Below are 19393 nucleotides of genomic sequence, written 5' to 3' on the forward strand. Positions count from 1 at the left end.
AAAAATTTGACATTCGGTCCAACTAATTCTAAAAGTTTTTACCGGTCAAGCACGTTAGCGTTTTCACATCCGCTATAGACGAAAATTCAGATTTTTCCCGTTACTTTTCTTTTTTGCATGAATCTGAAACATCATCCGTACTATACGACTCTTCCTGCCACTCTGTTTTTCTGCCTCTGTCCCTGATTACATTCAACTGCATGTCTTTAATGACCATGTGAGGAGAACAGGAGGTAAAACGTGAAATGGCAGTGTCTTGGATAGCTTGAATCTGATCAGTTCTATAAAAACTGTTTATTTTCTTTCTATCTACTGCCTTTGATTTCTTATTGCTTTTAACTGTGCTAGCTTACTGCAGTAATCGCTTACGATATTTACTCCTTTACCACATCAGCAACAATAAAGACATCTTTACCAGACCATTATGAGCTCATGCATTTGCCAGCTCTGGTGTTTGCATTTAATCTACATTCATACCACCACCAACTAATGTTTTGAAATTCAACCTCTCTATCTCTATAAGATATCAACTCCAGCTCATGAACAAGATGTAACACAGATCTGTGTGTGTGTGAGAGAGAGAGGACAGATGACAAGATTTTACTTTGTTGCCATGGTGCTCGTGTTCTCCCTAGCGCTTCTTGCCCAAGCAAGAGCCAGGAACATTCCCGCCGCCGCCACCACAATGCCAACCCACAACAGCGCCGCTACTACTGGTCCAGGTCTCCTGGACAAGAAGAACATCCCGGGATTTAGCGGCATGCCCAATGGTGGCCTGCCGAACTTTGGCTTCCCCAGTGGCCTTCCGACCTTCGGCATGCCAACCTTTGGCAGCATGCCAACCTTTGGCAGCCTGCCAACCTTTGGCGGCATGGGTGGTTTGGGAGGTTCACCGGGATTCGGAGGGCTCGGAGGTGGTGGTTCTGGTAGCAGCGTCGGTGGCGGCGGCGGCATCGCGCCATGAGTAAGGAGGGATTAATTATGGCCTCCAGCTAGGTTTAGTACTTCAGCTTTGCGATATATAGCAGGAGTAGCTTCTGCATGTGTTCTAGCTAGCTAGTGTGGTTCGACTGAGTGATCAGTGTTTGTACTATTGTCCAGTGCGAGTGAAGTGTTTGTTCATATCGTCCGTGCAAGATATGTGATGTGCTATCGATCTGGAAAATGATTCTGTTGTGAATGTTGGTACTTAATTTGCAATATATCATTCAAATTGGAACAATTTAACATGAATAAGAGTTTCTATGGTGCAAAATAAATATGAGTAAGAGGCTTAAATACTCGTGCCTCATGAAATCCAACAGGAAACACAGTCATCACTGCTCACCGCTCAAAATGGATCAGCGATCTTCTGTTGTGTGTCTGTGTAAGACAGCAAATCACGTCCTCTGCTTCCGAAGCTGCTGCGGCCGTTACCTAACGGCATCCAACGAGCCCGTCCGTCTCGGCGTCACTGGGAAGAAGGTCACCCGATCCCTCCCCGCTCGTCTTGACTCCTCCCTCGAGTGGGAGCCCGTCCGCGACGGCGGCCAGGTGAAGCTCATGACCCGATACGGCAACTTTCTCCGCAGCAACGGCGGCGTTCCAGTACTACCTTGGCGCAATTCCGTCACTCACGACGTCTCTCACCGAACCGTTTCTCAATGCTGGGTTTTCTGGGGCGTCGACGTCGTCAAGGCCCTTCCATTCAGTCCCCATCCGGCCGGCCACCGACGTCAAGGCGGACAAATTGTCGATGTCCGATGTCATGCTAAAATCTTGAGATTGTGACAGAATTTAAAATTTCTAATTGATGTCGATGAGGATGGACAGTAGATGATGTGGCGTGCATATTAAACGGTCCAGGGACCCTGAGGCAATTACGATCAAGTCCGAAATGATGATGACCCAAAGATGATATAATAAGTAGCAACAAATAGAAGAAGATATGTATGTGTCTATGTATCAACATAGAAGGACCACTTTTTATAATGGCTTTCATAATTTTCACATTTGCCCCCAGGGCGTAGCACAGACGGTGGGCGCATGGTAGCATGAACCTCCCTCCATATCCGTGGGGCCGGCACTAGGGGGGCCGCTAAGGTAGCGGATCTACCTTTTTTTCATAATTTTCACATTAATGAAACAATATTCTACAATCAATCAATCTATTTCATCATTATGCTTATATATATCGTATCCATCAATTACATCGGTATGCAATGTTAGAGAAAATTGGGAGAAGGATAAGAGGACAAAGATTGATAAGTGGAACACAATAATCTCTCATGCTTTAATTAAATCATAAAACATGTAGCCTATTTATAAGCTACCTACATAACTCATTACAACTCACTAACTCTATAATTCACCCCACTAACTCAACTATTCTACCCTACTACTACCACTACTACCACTCATTGTCACCACTAACTCAATTGTTAGTTTTGAGTCATTTATCAACACTCCTCCTTGATTCAAAATTACGAACACCAAGACATGATCTAAAACGAATAAACTTCTCTCTTGGAAGTGACTTCGTCAAGATATCCTCCACTTGTTCATGTGTATTGCAGTGCTCCAACATAATTTCTTTATTTGCAACTAAGTCTCGAATGAAATGTAGACGAATATCAATATGTTTAGTTCTCGCATGGAAAGCTAGATTTTTTTTCATTGCAATTGTCGTCTTATTATCACAAAAAATAGTAGTTGCATCATTTTGTTGTTGGTGAAGATCTGCAAGTAATCTTCTAACCCAAATTGCTTGGCATGCTGCTGAAGTTGCTGCTACATATTCTGCTTTTGAAGACGATAAGGCTGTAGTAGCTTATTTCTTTGAACTCCATGAAATTGCTCCTGATCCAATATTAAAAACACTAGCTGAGGTTCTCCTTCGATCATCCACTAAATTTGCCCAATCACTATCAATGAACCCGTAAAGATCAAATTTTGAAACTTTAGTATAATAAATTCCATAATCCACAATTCCAGCAACATAGCGTAAAATCCTTTTAGTTGTTCCAAGATGATGCTTCGTAGGATTTTGCATAAATCTGGAGATTACACCAACAGAAAAAATAATATCTGGTCTAGTATGAGTTAGATAAATTAAACCTCCAACCAAACTTCTGAAATGTCTTGCATTAGCTTTTTCTGAACCATCTTCCAGTTGTAATTTCTCATTTATATTCCTAGGTGTAGTAGCTGGATTACAATTGAATAAGCTAAACTTTTTCAGAAAATTTGTCGCATATTTTTTTTGTGAGATAAAAATCCCATCAACTCCATGTTTTACTTCAAGACCAAGAAAATAATGTAATATTCTCATATCTGACATTTCAAACTTCTTCATCATATTAGATTTAAAATCAGTCAATAGAGAATCAAAAGAACTCATATAAATTATATCATCGACATAAAGGCACACAATAATATAATCATCTCTACCTTATTTTTTTACATAGAGAGTAGCTTCATTTTCACTTCTTGTGAAACCATATTGTCGAAAATAACCATCAATCTTGTTATACCATGCTCGTGGGGCTTGTTTTAACCCATAAAGTGTCTTTCTCAATTTATACACCTTCGTCTCTTTGCCTTCAATTATAAAACCTTCTGGCTGATTTACATAAACTTCTTGCAAATCGTCATTCAGAAATACAAATTGAATATCAAATTAATAAACAAGTCAATGCAAATGTGCAGCTAATGTTAGGATAATTCTCACAATTTCAAATATAGCAACTGGAGAAAAGATTTCTTCGAAATCAATACCTTGTTGTTGTGAATACCCTTTTACAACAAGTCAAACTTTGTATTTTTGAATGGTTCCATCAGCATGATATTTTGGTTTAAACATCCACTTGAGACCAATCACATTCTTGCCTTCGGGTAGATCTATCATCTCCTATGTTTCATTTTTATGGATTACAATTAACTCTTCTTTCATTGCATTCCCCCATTCCTCTTTTGTTACTGCTTCTTCAAAGGTTGTAGGATATGTAACCAAAAGAGCAAATTGACTTGACTCATATATTTCTCTTAATGATATAACTTTTGTTGGAGGTGTTTTATCAGAAGATTCTTGTAATAAGAATGAACTGCTACTTCTTGAATTTGATGCTGATGGAGCTGGTGACTCTAAAGGAGATGATTCAACACCTTATGTTGTTGGAGTTCTATCCTCCATTGAGATGTGAATTTGAGTCTTTTCACCTTGTGTATTCCAATTCCACTTTGAGTTTTCATCAAAATCTACATCTCTCCTTATAATTACTTTGCCAGTAAGAGAATTATACAACCGATATACTTTTGATTGATTGCAATATCCAACAAATATGTATTTTTCAGATTTCTTCTCAAGTTTATGACGAAATTGAGAGTTAATTAAAGCATATGCAATACAACCAAAAATTCTTAAGTAATTTATCGATGGTTTTCTACCTCGTCATGCTTCATATGGTGTTTGATTTAAAACGGCCCTTGTTGGAGAAATATTCAGCAAGTAAACTGGTGTCGCCGCTGCTTCAACCCAGAAAATATTTGGAAGTCCTCTGATATTCAACAAACTTCTAGTCATTTCTACAACGGTTCGATTTTTTCGTTCGGCAACACCATTTTACTCTGGTGTATAAGGCGTTGTTAATTCCCTGTAAATACCACGCTCTTCACATAATTTACTAAATTCTTTAGATAATAACTCACCTCCTCGATCTGTATGAAGAGTCTTTATTAAAGTATCATTCTGCTTTTCCACAAGCACCTTGAATTTTCTGAAATTTTCAAAAGTCTCTGACTTGTCTGCTAGAATATATACCCAACTCATTCGACTAAAATCATTAGTAAACATTAAAAAATATATACTCCCATCAAACGACGTAGTTCTCATGTAAAATACCGGAAAATAGGCGAATATTAATAAGGGATTTTTCTGGAATTTTTGGAAATTTTTCTGGAATTTTTCGGTGCTCGCACGAACGAGTTAACGGGGATGGAAACGGGGCCAGGAAAAAGCCTGTTTTAGGCTATCCATTTATGTGAGGAAAAGTTTATTTTCTTTTCCTTTTATAATTCTTTTTCTTTTTATTTTTTTTTTCTGATTTTCCTTTCTTATTTCTTTTCTCCTCCCCCGCGTGCCGAGCCATCTCCCCGAAAACCGCCCGCGCCCGCACCCTCTTCCATTCTTCTCTCACGCCGAAGCGCCTATCCTCCTTGCCCTAACCACACTCGGCGGTTCCATCTTCCCCCGAGCATTTAGGTTGTGATCAAGGGAGAAGCCGAGCACTCCTCTTCGTTTTCTTTCTTCTTCCTCTTCGCCGAGACCCCACTTCTGTTCCTCCTCACTGAGCGACGCGCCGCCGCCACCACAATCGCCGCCGTCGCCTCTTGCTGCGGAGTTCTCAGCGCCGGCCGCCGCCGAGCCTTCTTTCCGCACGAGGCAGCGCCGACCACAGGAAACCTAGCGCCGGCTATCTTCTTTTTCCTCTTCTTTGTGGAGCCGAGCCTCTTCCCTGTGCCCTAGTCGCCAGCCACCGAGCGCCTTCGATTACTGCCGCCGAGCCCTAGTCTCACTTTCTGTGCCTTAGACTCATCATCGGGCCGATTATTTTTTTTGTTTGCTCGTCTACCTGTTGCTGGCAGAGGGAACGAGGGGCTCTACTTCAGGGTCGACAACAGGTTGTGGCAGCAAAGTCTTCCGGCTAGCATTGTCCAGCATTTGCATCTTCTGGCCGTGTGTTCACAGGGACAATATCGCACTAGGGTAAGGGCTGGAAATTTGTTTCTGATTTAGTTTACTGTGAATTAATGCTGTATGGTGTGGGATAATTGATTCAGAAGAGGCGGTAAGGGGAATAGGGAGGACTAGCTGAGGTTTTCTTGGTTACGACAGAAATTTCAACTAGTAGCACTCCTGTTCCAGCAACCAACAGGGTTGTGACTTCAAGGTATGTTGTAGGAATTTTAGCTACGTGTGGTAGTTATATAATGGATCATGTGTTGATGGGTTATGTGAATCTGAAGTTCGTTAATGTTAATAAGAGATGCTAATTTAGGTGAAATCATTGAATTAAGATGAATTGGGAGTTTAGTGGATTAACTGTGTTTAGTTGTAGATCAAGGATTAAATTTAATATTGTGGTTGATTGTTTATTTATGGTTGGGTTGTCTGGTGGTAAGTTGAAGACTGAATTGCCACTAGAATTGATTTAAGTTTAGACTTAGATTTAAATGGAATTGATACTCTAGCTTCCTAATCGGATTAGGATTTAGTTTAGCTAATTTTGTTTATAATGAAAATTAGCTAAATCTGAATATCTATTGGATACAGGATTTTGACGCGAGACGAGTATCTCGGAGTCAGATTGGACCTTTCTATTTTTCGGAGGCGGGTACTTTTAACTTATTGTCTTTGATATGCTTAGTAATTAAATTAACAAGATGCATTAATTGTGTTTCTTACTTGTTTCGGTTAATCACTGCCCAATACATGCTACCTGTTGATTGATTGTTTGTTTACATCTTGTATGGATATGTACCTGATTCCACATGCTCATGGGTAGTGATATAACCATATTTTACCATGTCAGGACCTAGGTTTGATACCTTATATGATCAGATACCTTGATATGATTCATTCGCTTTGGTGCACATTATGATATGTCCAGAGGTTGGTTTAGTATATTACCATGTTTAGTGACATGCACCATTCGCATGATTGCATGCTGAGTGATTGATTGCTCCTTTATTGTCAAGCACTTTGCCAGTTTCATCACTGTTCGGTGCTCCGTTGTGACGCTCATGGGTAGCGGGACACAGCGTGGTAGCACGTCAGTTTGACTCTTCCGGTGCTCCGTTGATCCGCTCAGGGGTAGTGTGACGCAGCGTGTAGCACGTTAGAGATTCCTCCCCGTCATAGCGTACCGGGAGATGAGAGCATTACGCTCCTCCATTTATGATTTGGGGTAGGAGTACGTATGTACTCCGACAGCATCCCGTCCACTCGATCACTCATCAGGAGTAGTGTTGCTGAGTGCACGGTTGTCACAGCCCTACCCACTCGGTCTCACTGTTGTTGTGAGTTGGCTGACTGGCGTCAGGGGTGACCATGACATTGGCATCATATGCATGATGCATTTATTGTTTGTATTTGTGTTTGTTGCACTTATATGCTGCACATTGCTTGGATACCTTGATTGACATGCATACAGGTCTTCTATACCTTTCGGACTGTTTGTCCTTTTACCGTGTCCTGGTTAGTACAGATTCTTTCCTGTCTTCTTCGGTTTGTAGTTACCTTTATCTTTATCAGGAGACTGTACGCATGATTAGTGCTAGGTGTTATTTCTTTACTTTGCATATCAATTGTACCTGCTGAGTGTTGGACTCACCCCGCCTCCATTGTTGATATTTTCAGGTTGATGCTGTCAGGAGAGAGTTCCAGTTGCTGGTCCCTGCAGACCTCGAGGATGTGATTGGTTTTTCGTTTGGTTTCCTTTTCTGTTCTGGACTATTTGAACTTGTTATGTTCTGGATTTATTTACTTATGGACATGGTATAGATTTTATTGTATCGATGGATTTGGATTTGGTTTTTATTCTACTACATGCCTGCCTGGATGGCAGAAGAGGTGAGTTCGTCGATTTTGAGCTTTACGAGTGTAGTTGAGTAGGGTGGTTTTTGAGTCAGAGTATTATTACTGCGTGGTTGTGTCAGCCAGAGGCTGAATATATATATAAACTGCGTGGTGATTGATTTTTATTATTGTTATGATTCCAGCCGCCTGTGGCTGAGTATTTAGTGCTTGTAGAAAATTTTTGATTGTCCGCCGTACAGGGGAGATGCTGCCGAAATTTTCTCGGACAGGGACTCTTCTGGGGGCGTGACATCTCATAGGACCACATAAATCAGCATGAATTAGTTCAAGACATTCTGAAGCTCTCCATGATTGCCCACTTGTAAAAGACTTCCTTGTTTGTTTTCCATAAATACATCCTTCGCATAAATCAAGATAACTAATTTGAGGCAATCTAAAAATCATACCTTTCTGATTTAAAAGTTGCATGCCTTTGATGTTGAGATGCCCATATCTCAAGTGTCACATCTTGGATTCATTATCTTCGCTAGCAATAAAAGTTTGGTTTCCCACATTAGAGATCTTCAGTGGAAATATCTTATTTTTTTGTCATTTGCACGCTAACAATAGACTTTCCAGAATCTTTATCAAAAATAACACAAGCTCCGTTATCAAATACAATAGCATAGCTACCCATCATCAATTGTCCAATTCTTAACAAACTATGTGTCAAAGTAGGAACAAAATAGACATTGTAAAGCAATTTTACTTTACCATCGCTAGTCTCCACGACAATTGTGTCTTTGCCTTCGACTTGTATCGGCTTATTATCTCCAAGTCTTACTAGCATCTTCTGTGATTCATCAAACTCTTTAAATAATGACTTATTTCCAGTCATGTGATTTGAACATCCACTATCCAAAAACTAAATATCAGTTTGAACTTCGTTAGAATGAGAATAAACCATAAATAACTTACTTTTCTCGTTTTCTTCTTTCACATAGTTTGCTTGTAAGCCATTTCTGCAATTTGCTTTTATATGCCCAAATCTTTTGTAGCCATACCACTGAATGAAATTTTTATTCCATTTTTAATCCCTGTTAAATTGCTTCTCTTGTCCATTAAAATGATTTCTTCCGACCACTGCCAACGAAGTCTTCCTTTTTTTCTTTCTCCCCTTTCACTTGAGAAGCCTGAAATGTCTTTTCTTCATTCTTCTCAGCGGATCTATTTCGCCTTGCCTCATGATCTTGTAAAGAACTCATTAGTTCATCAAAAGATAAAATCGAGAGATCTTTTGCCTCCTTGATCACAGTTACTATCTAATCATATTTAGGAGTCAAAGTTTGTAAAACTTTCGAAACAATAATTGCATCAGTGATCTTTTCTCCATAAGATCTCATTTGACTGATAATCAAAATTACTCTAGATAAAAAGTCTTGTAAAATTTCATTACCCTTCATAAGTAAAGCCTCAAACTCACTTCTGAGAGTCTAGAGTTTCACTGCTATCACCTTAGAGGAGCCTTGGAATTCTTTCTGCAATATTTCTCATGCTTCTTTGGAAAATGAGGCAGTTGCAATTCTTGAGAAAATCGTCTCATGTACTGTTTGTTGAAGAATGAACAGTGCCTTCGAATATTTCTTTCTGTTCTCCTTCAATCGACCTTCATCGGCATCCTCGTCGTCAAAGCCTTTCTCTACTAAATCCCAAAGATCTTGAGATCTAAATAGAGTCTTCATATTGATACTCCAAAATTCATAGCACTCTCCTTTGAAAATGGGGATGAGGGGTTGAGAAACTCCGTTGATTGTCATTATGAGCAAACTAAGATACGTCAAACTCGACGCTCTGATACCACTGTTAGAGAAAATTGAGAGGAGGATAAGAGGACAAAGATGGACAAGTGGAACACAATAATCTCTCACGCTTCAATTAAATCATAAAACATGTAACCTATTTATAAGTTACCTACATAACTCATTACAACCCACTAACTCAACTACTCTACCCCACTACTACCACTCATTGCTACCACTAACTCAATTGTTAGTTTTGAGTCATTTATCAACATGCAAAAGGTGTATATGTAAATATATGTATATAGATACGATCCTTGGACAAACTCACATGTTGTACTAATGATAGAAAATGAGTTTTTTGGGTCGTGAGGCCTTTTGGGCTATTAGTTAGAAGATGAGCTTCTCAGACATTTCTCTATATGACCTAATCAGATTGTAGTGACATCCCCAAAGAGAGCAGAGTTTTATGGGCAGTCTAGCAAGTCAACATTGACTCTTTTATGACATGTTCGATCGGTAAGACCTATCAGGAGAAAAAACAAATAGCAGAGCCCCGAGTGAGTCTGGTCTGAGCCGAGAGTAGAGCATTGGGGCTTTGAGAAATTGTTTGATCGGCAAGGTCGATCGGGAGAGTGGGAACCAAGCCCCGAGCAAAAAATGAGGCCCATGGAGAGTCATTCCGATTAACAGGGTCGATCGGGAGAGAGGGGAGTTGAGTCCCGAGTGAGTCTAATCTGTGTCAGGAGTAAGGTCTACAGAGAACCTATCCGATCGGCAGGGCCGATCGGGAGAGAGGGGAGTTAAGTCCCAAGTGAGTCTAGTCCATGCCAGAAGTGGGGTCTACAAAGAGCGTGTCTGATTGATAGGGCCGATCGGGGTGTGGGGCCCTTCTAGGCCAGCTATTCTACTTTTGACACATCGTGAACTTTGACCGCTACCTATGCAAGTTTATTAACCCCTTGGACCCTCAGGGCAACCCTTTCCTTATTCATCATATCACAATTCTCCCATTCAAGTCTAGTGGAAGGAGAATCATGTTGACTGACTAGATACTATCTTAATTTTGTCTAACTCATCAAAAATTTGATACCTTTCTGTCAAACTTACTTTTATCATCATCTTTCTCAAAAAACAGGATGGGAGGTCTCATAAATGTTTGATAATGGGAAGTAATAGGTTTTGTAAGTGTTATAAATGTACGGTAAGGCGCAGCGATATGCGTGAGGTCGTATCTTCATTATGATTTGTCTATCACATCTATCATGAATGTTAACTCGACGAGTGAAGCAAGTGCAAAGCATAGTAGCAAGTGAGGCGAGTGTCGAGCAGAGCGGCGAGTGGGGACCATACTTATGACTCGGTCTTAGAGACACGAGAGTCTGAAAATTTAGTCTACCGGAAGGTCATTGGGGCATGTGGGAAATCACACTTATAACATGGTCAAGGACCAAGAGTATCAAAATTTCACTGGAGTGTGTGGGGAACTACACTTATAACTTACAACAGACGCGAGAGTATGGAAATTTAGCCGATCAGAAGGTCGTTGGGGCATGTGCACGTGTATCTGTGTCAACAGAGAAAGACCCCCTTTTATAATGCCCCTCACAATCTCCGCATTTATGAGGTATTATTCTACAATAAATCAATATATCTTATCATTATACTTATATCGCATCCATCAATCACATTGGCATGGAGAAGGTGTATCGTGTAAGTATCTATACATAGATATAATTCTCTGACAAACCCATATGTTGTACTAATGGCAGTAAATGGGATTTTGAGTCGGGAGTCTTTTTGGGCTATTAGCTAGATGATTAGCTTGTCGGAGAGCTCATTTCTCTATATGGCATAACTGGGCCATAGCGACATCCCCAAAGAGAGTAGAGTTTTATGGGCGGTCTAGCAAGTCAACAATGACTCTTTTATGGCTTGTCCGATTGGCAAGACCGATCGAGAGAAAAAATGAGGTGCAAAGCCCCGAGTGAGTTCGGTCTAAGCCGGGAGTAGAGCATTGGGGCTTTGAGAGATTGCCCGATCGACAGAGTCAATCGAGAGAGTGAGAACAAAGATCCGAGCAAATCTGGTCTGAACCAGGAATGAGGCCCACGGAGAGCCTTTTCGATCGACAAGGTCGATCGGGAGAGAGGGGAGCTGAGTCATGAGTGAGTCCGGTCCGCGCTAAGAGTGGTGTCTACAGAGAACTTGTCCTATCGACAGGGCTGATCAAGAGAAAGGGGAGTCGAGTCCTGAGTGAGTCCGATCCGTGCTGGGAGTGGGGTCTACATAGAACCTGTCTGATCATCAGTGCTGATTGGGAGAGAGAGGAGTTGAGTCTCGAGTGAGTCCGGTCTACGCCAAGAGTGAGATTTACAGAGAACTTGTTCGATCGACAAGGCCGATTAAGAGTGTGGGACTCTTTTAGATCAGCTATTCAGCTTTCTGATCTATCATAAACTTTGGCCGCCACCTATGTAAGTTTATTGACCCATTGGTCATGAGAATGCCCTTTTCCTATTTACTATATCACTAATTAATTTATATGGAGAAGTATATATCCAGTGTTTTAGATGTCAAATGTAATGATGACAAATATTTAAAAATTTGACTTTAATTACTGATATTTACCATATTTGAATTACAATAATAACTTATTTCTATATTTATTATCATCATAATTATTATTATATATTACCATATTTATAATAATATTCTCCATATATTATTTCTACCGTCTTATAAATATACTTGTTTGTCGACGCAAATTTGAAAGGTGAATCCGTTGAATCGCAATTTGCGCTGCATTAGCTGTGCTCAGTTCTGATCCATGAACTGATTTGTACATTTTGCTTTCTGTGATTTGCTCTGCTACCCTCATACATTGTCAGTTACTAGCAGCATGACACATTAGACATGCCCATTGTGCACCATGCTGTGGATTCATATATCAATGAAAAGGCCACTAGGATTCTCTATCGAATTTGATGGGGCGTTTGGTTTTTTCCTAAGAATAGGAATCGGAATGGGAATCATTGTATTGTGGAATGAGAATGGGTATGAGTATGGATATCACTCTTAAAAGTAATGTTTGGTTAGTTGCATATTTTCTATCGAAATAAATCAAAATTTTATTTTTTACCCTTCAAAGAAAATAAGAGAAAAAAATTAGATGTGAGAGAAAGATGAATGTGAGAGAAAAGTATGATGAAGGAAAATGATGAGAGAGAAAGTATGATAAGAGAGAAAGTATGATGAGAGAGAAAGTGTGATGAGAAAGAATGAAGAGAGAGAAAGTGTGATGAGAGAAAATGAGAAAAGAGAGTGATAGAAGAGAGCATGATGAGAGAAGATGTGAAAGAAAATATGATGTGAGAAGAAATATGATGGGAGAGGATGAAGAGAGAGAAAATGTAATGAGAAAAAATGAGAAGAGAGTGTGATGAGAGAGATTGAGGAGAGAGAAAGTATGATGAGAGAGAAAGTGTGTTGAGGAAAAAAAGGAGGAAGCGTGAAAAGGGAGATTGAGGAGAGAGAAAGTGTAATGAGAGCGAAACTGTGATGAGAAAAAAAGAGAAGAGAGTGTAATGGGAGAGATTGAGGAGAGAAAGTATGATGAGAGAGAAAATATGTTGAGATAGAAAGTATGATGAGAGAGAAAGTATGATGAAAAAAAAGAAGGAAGAGAGTGCGATGGAAGAAATTGAGGAGAGAGAAAGTATGATGAGAGAGAAAGTATAATGAGAAAAAAGAGGAAAGAGAGTGTGATAGGAGAGAATCAGAAGAGAGAAAGTGTGTGATAAAATGATGAGAGAATAAATATGATGAGAGAGAAAATATGATGAGAGAGAACAAGAAGAGAGAAGTGATATGAAAGAAAAAATAAATAAATAAATTTTGATATTTGATATTAAGGGAGAAAATTTTAGTTTTAGGTCAAGGGTATTTTTGGAATAAGGAAATATTTTGATTGATGAAAATAGGGTAATGACTCATTGAAGGGGAGGTACATGGGAATAAGTTATTACCCTATTTCAAGGATTCACTTCCTTATTTGTATTCATATTCCTATAATTCAAATATTAACAATGACAATCAATTATTCTTATTTTTATTCCCCACTTCTATTCCCCTAAATCAAACGCTCCTTGAATTTCATTTGTTATTGATTTTGATAGATTCATGGGAATGGATAAATTATCTTGTTCCCATAAGACATGATACTGAACTTGGGGCAAATACCATACCTTTTGTTTTGGGATATTTACATAGCTTCATGTCTATTCACTTACTGCTCACTGCCCATTGCTGAATAAGTATACTTACTTCTTGTGTGCTGAATATTTTATGTTTCTCTTTTATATTTGTTGTTATTGTAACTTGGTAGTTCTCTCCTTATGTTAGGACCACTTGAAGACTGATGACTACGAACGCATTCCCATGAACCACACAAAAGGAAAAAAAAAAACCAGAAAAAACTAGAAAAAATCTTCTCTCCTTGTAAATGGAACATGGGAAAGCCAAGAAGAATAGTGATTGCCAATAGGCAGTGGGAAAAGCCAACATGCTGATGTGGAGCTTTCTTTTTATTTTTTTTAAAGAGAAATATTTAAAAAGGAGAAAGGAGAGGCTAGAATATTTTTTGTTTAGCATAAAAGATTTTTTTTAGTCTATTCTGCTCTTTTCATTTCTTCTGTAAACCTATTTAAATATTTTAAAATAATTATTGTGTTCAATTGATTGGTCTATTGATATGTGAATAATATAACAATCACACCATCTATTTAATAAATTTTAAGATTTTAACTGATATAAAATACCTTTGAATGTCTAACCTTCCTCGTACAAAACAAATTGTTGTGCATTGTACTAGGACATGTACACTCTATTTATTCCCTTATGTATTCCTTTCAAGAGAATATGAAACCATTTGAAGGACCGCTAAAATAACATCCAATGACATCAGTAATCTAGATGTCTAGCTACGATCACAGTCTCGTTCATTCATTTATAAGGGCATCCGTAATATTATTTTGTTATAATATTCACCACCTCATTAAAAAAACATAAGACCCACTACCACATATTCATTATAACAATCTCCTTCTTTCACTCACATTCCTTTTAACATTAACACTCATTATTATGGATCTTACAATCCACTCAATCATTTTAAAATTATATCATATGATCCTGTCCGAAGGCTGAATCAACAGATGCTGGGCACGTGGCTCTCCCCGGCTGCTGACGTGGATCTTCGACTGGTTGCACGAACCTCCGGCGAACCTACACAGAAGTCGGGCCGGGAAGGGGTTCCCGACGGCGACCCTCCAACGCTCAAGTCAGGCAAGCAAGCAGCAAAAAAGAGTGGCTCCAAAGGTGTTCAACGCATACATCCGGCGAAGAATGAGGGCCTTTATATAGGGCAGCGGAGAAGCGAGTGTACACATACCGAGGTGTACACGTGTCCGCGGCCCATACCCCAGTAAAGGCTTGTCAGTGAGCTTACCTGACCCATACTGCTACAGTCCAAGCGTGTCCTCGATGGGACAACGGAACCACCTGTCATAAGATTTGAAGTATGACCTACAAGTGGAGCATACCCGCTGTCAGAAAAGATGTCACTTGTCCTTTTGCCCTTACTCCCCGGAGAGAGTCCGGCCGGCCGGCTTCCGCGACATCCGGCCGGACGCATGCGGTGGTTTACTTGGGGAGATTCTTACTCACGTGCTTTGTGGAGACTGTTAGCAGTGCTACCTGATGGCTTTGGCTGAGCGTGCAATCCGATCGGCCCCGCGATCTTGTCCGCTGAGCGTCGGAACCCTGACTTTCGACAAGACACCTTCAACCCTCAACTAGACACCGCTGGGCCGCCCGGCCAGTCGAACCTGCCCCTATCAGCCCGGCCATCTGCTACTTTGACTTCCACGTGGCGTTGACTCCTCCGGACGGGGGCCCCTGTTCCAACAACTGGATCACTTGCCTCCCCTTCAAGTCTAGTCGAAGAAGGCGATCAGTCCGACTGACTGGACTACTAGCCTAGCCGGGCGGCATCTTCAGGCACTCCTCCTCCGCTCGGCTTCCCGCAGGGATGGCCTTGTAAGGTTGGTCAACAGCAACCTTCCTCGGATCTCCTCGTAACCCGTGCCAATCTTCGATATTAGGGCTGAGCATGCGCTCATTAAATGCATCGAATGACCAAACGCCACGTGGCGAACTGTCGTCATCGTACGACGGCGACGGTGTGGTGCTTTGATGGGATCGAGGCGGTTCGAAATGGACGGCGCGATGTGCGCTTTGATTCCCGTGACCTGGATCCAACGGTGGAGGCCGCCCGACCTCCACCCTATAAAATCTTCGTTTGCTCCGTCGTTGCCTCACTCCTTCTTGCGCGTGCCCCCCGTTATTCGCCTCGTTCTAGAGCTCCGGCGATCATGTTCACCTGCTTTCGTCGATCCTCGGTGTTCTTCCCTCGATCCTCTTTTTTTTTCTGTAAGATTCTCCCCTTTTCTTTCTCGTCTCCGGTACTTTCTTTGCATTTCTTTCCCCAGTTTTCGCTTCTAGGGTGCTCTTTTCACTTGATACCGTCTTTCTTCTACATTTCTACCTTTTTGATTTCTCCCGCTCGGATCATGACTAGTTCTTCTCATCCTGAAGACCAGTCCCTCGGTCCATGGTACACTACCATGCAGTCCCGATTCGAACAGCGGGACTTCGATGTTCTGACAGACAATTTGAAATCCCAGATGATTTCGAAATTCGTTTAGCCGGTCCTTCCGCTCGACGGTCTTCCGCTCGGATGATTTATAGACGTCGGCTCGTCTCTCGATATTTAACGTCGGAGCTCGACGGTCTTCCGCTCGGATGATTTATAGACGCCGGCTCGTCTCTCGATATTTAACGTCGAAGCTCGACGGTCTTCCGCTCGGATGATTTATAGACGCCGGCTCGTCTCTCGATATTTAACGTCGGATGAGACATCATTGTTTCCTCGGAGACATTGGATCACCTTCTCTTTCTGATTCGCCTTCAGATCGGACGCGATGAAGGTCGTGGCCTCTGATCGGGTCGGGTGTATCTGCACTTCCTCTTTTTCTTCGTAAACTAAAGAGGGAGGCTTTTCAGTGACGGCGTTTACCTCGATCCGGGGCGTCTTCCGAGCGGAATTGGCTTCTGCTCGAACCATCTCGATGTAGCATCGCCGAGCTGCCAGTTGATCCCCTCGTACTTCTCCCACTTTGTCTTCGACGGGGAACTTGATCTTCTGGTGGAAGGTGGAGACGGCCGCTCGGAACTCGCTGAGCGCCGGTCGTCCCAAAATGACGTTATATGACGATGGAGAGTCGACCACCACGAAGTTTGCTGTCCGCGTCCTCCTGAGCGGCTCCTCTCCCAGCGATATGGCCAGACGAATCTGTCCGACCGGCTGAACTTCATTGCCCGTAAACCCGTAAAAGGGGGGTTGTCATGGGCAGCAGCTCGGCTCGATCAATTTGCAGTTGATCGAATGCTTTCTTGAATATGATATTGACCGAGCTCCCTGTGTCAATAAAAACGCGGTGAATAGTGTAGTTGGCTATTACCGCTTTGATGAGAAGGGCGTCGTCATAGGGGACTTCCACTCTTTCCAAGTCCCGGGGTCCGAAACTAATTTCTGGTCCGCTCGCCCGTTCCTGGCTGCAGCCGACCGCATGGATCTGGAGCTACCGGACGCTTGCTTTCCTTGCTCGGTTGGAATCTCCTCCGGTCGGACCACCAGCTATGATGTTGATCTCGCCTCGGGAAGTATTACTTCTATTTTCTTCTTCCCGAGCGGATGGTCGAGACCGTTCCCTAGACATTCGCCGATTCTCCCGCCTCGGAGAGCGATGCCGATCGGGAGTCTGTTGTTGTCGCCTGTCAGGTTGCGTCCGATCGGCTTCATGAGTTCTCTGTTGCCTATCGGACGAGGGAGATCGTCGACCATCATTCCGAGGAACGGATGAGCGATCAAGAGAAGACTTCGACAATCCCTTGTGTTGTGCGTATCCGTCCAGTGGAAGGAGCAGAACATCGGGGTACATTTCTTCTTTGGCTTGGGCCGGGCGACAGCTACCTCTTGCACGTGGGATCTTGCATGGGGGGAGCGGATTACTTCGGCCCTCGGTCCTCTGGGTGGATGGGCAACATGCGACTTCCGCTCGGCAATAGGAGCCCGCTCGGTTGGTGTTTCTTTTTTCCAGGCTGCTTGGGCTTCCTCTACGTTGATGTATTCGTTGGCCCGGTGTAGCATGTGGTCGTAGTCTCGGGGCGGCTTGCGAATGAGCGATCGGAAGAAATCCCCATCCACTAGGCCTTATGTGAAGGCATTCATCATTGTCTCCGAGGTGGCCGTTGGAATATCCATGGCCACTTGGTTGAACCGCTGGATATAGGCTCTGAGCGGCTCTCTTGGCTCTTGCTTGATTGCGAACAAGCTGACACTCGTCTTCTGATAACGCCGACTACTTGCAAAATGATGGAGGAAGGCCGTTCGGAAGTCCTTGAAGTTTGTGATGGACCCACCCGGCAATCTCCGGAACCATCGTTGAGCCGATCCAGAGAGGGTGGTTAGAAAGACTCGACACTTCACCCCATCCGTATATTGGTGAAGGGTAGCAGTGTTGTCGAATTTACCCAGATGATCATCCGGATTGGTGGTCCCATTGTATTCGCCGATTGTCGGGGGCACGTAGTGCTTTGGCAGAGGATCCTTCAAGATGGCTTCTGAGAATTGGCGATTAATCCGCTCAGGCGATGCGTCTGCTCGGGGGGCTTTCCCTTTTCTGTCTTCTCGTCTCGGCCTTTCATCAGAAGAAGATCCCCGATCTCTATGGGTTGCTGCAGCTTCGGGGGTGCGGAATAGGGCCCGATGAAATGCAACGGTGGCCTGCGGTGCTTCCGCTCGGCCACCAGACGCAGACGTTGCTTGCTGTTCCGGCCGCTCGGCTGCTGCTTTCTGTTTTTGCTCCACAAGCTTGGCGGCCCTCAACTCGACCAGAGCGTCGAGTTCCTCCGTGGAGAGCGTCACAGTGTGTTGTCGTCCAGTCTCGTCCATTGCTTCCGCTCGGATACAGGAGCGTTCCCACAGACGGCGCCAAATTGATCCTGTCCGAAGGCTGAATCAACGGACGCTGGGCACGTGGCTCTCCCCGGCTGCTGACGTGGATCTTCGACTGGTTGCACGAACCTCCGGCGAACCTGCACAGAAGTCGGGCCGGGAAGGGGTTCCCGGCGGCGACCCTCCGACGCTCAAGTCAGGCAAGCAAGCAGCAAAAAAGAGTGGCTCCAAAGGTGTTGAACGCATACCTCCGGCGAAGGATGAGGGCCTTTATATAGGGCAGCGGAGAAGCGAGTGTACACATACCGAGGTGTACACGTGTCCGCGGCCCATACCCCAGTAAGGGCTTGTCAGTGAGCTTACCTGACCCATACTGCTACAGTCCAAGCGTGTCCTCGATGGGACAGCGGAACCCCCTGTCATAAGATTTGAAGTATGGCCTACAAGTGGAGCATACCCGCTGTCAGAAAAAGATGTCACTTGTCCTTTTGCCCTTACTCCCCGGAGAGAGTCCGGTCGGCCGGCTTCCGCGACATCCGGCCGGACGCATGCGGTGGTTTACTTGGGGAGATTCTTACTCACGTGCTTTGTGGAGACTGTTAGCAGTGCTACCTGATGGCTTTGGCCGAGCGTGCAATCCGATCGGCCCCGCGATCTTGTCCGCTGAGCACTCCATTTTAAAGAGAAATATTTAAAAAGGAGAAAGGAGAGGCTAGAATATTTTTTGTTTAGCATAAAAGATTTTTTTTAGTCTATTCTGCTCTTTTCATTTCTTCTGTAAACCTATTTAAATATTTTAAAATAATTATTGTGTTCAATTGATTGGTCTATTGATATGTGAATAATATAAAAATCACCATCTTGGGATGGTTTTGTGCTTGGCGTGAAGATGAATCAGAAACTAGGCCCCCACAGTACTCATAGTTTATTTAATAAATTTTAAGATTTTAACTGATAAAA

General features: G+C 42.7%; 2 protein-coding genes across 2 annotated transcripts; both read left to right on the forward strand.

Moving 5' to 3' along the window:
- Positions 1 to 516: 516 nt before the first annotated feature.
- On the forward strand, positions 517 to 1193 carry LOC121998384 (MFS18 protein-like). Its single transcript, XM_042553308.1, has one exon. It carries the CDS (start codon positions 590 to 592, stop codon positions 962 to 964), a length of 375 nt encoding a protein of 124 aa, XP_042409242.1. The 5' UTR covers positions 517 to 589; the 3' UTR covers positions 965 to 1193.
- Positions 1194 to 1335: 142 nt separating this feature from the next.
- On the forward strand, positions 1336 to 1770 carry LOC122039041. Its single transcript, XM_042599056.1, has one exon. It carries the CDS (start codon positions 1336 to 1338, stop codon positions 1768 to 1770), a length of 435 nt encoding a protein of 144 aa, XP_042454990.1.
- Positions 1771 to 19393: the final 17623 nt, after the last annotated feature.

The sequence above is a fragment of the Zingiber officinale genome, chromosome 1A, assembly GCF_018446385.1.
Source record: "Zingiber officinale cultivar Zhangliang chromosome 1A, Zo_v1.1, whole genome shotgun sequence".
Classification (NCBI taxonomy): domain Eukaryota; kingdom Viridiplantae; phylum Streptophyta; class Magnoliopsida; order Zingiberales; family Zingiberaceae; genus Zingiber; species Zingiber officinale.

Coding starts and splice junctions, on each gene's coding strand:
- LOC121998384 (XM_042553308.1), top strand. CDS start 590: ATGACAAGATTTTACTTTGTTGCCATGGTGCTCGTGTTCTCCCTAGCG.
- LOC122039041 (XM_042599056.1), top strand. CDS start 1,336: ATGGATCAGCGATCTTCTGTTGTGTGTCTGTGTAAGACAGCAAATCAC.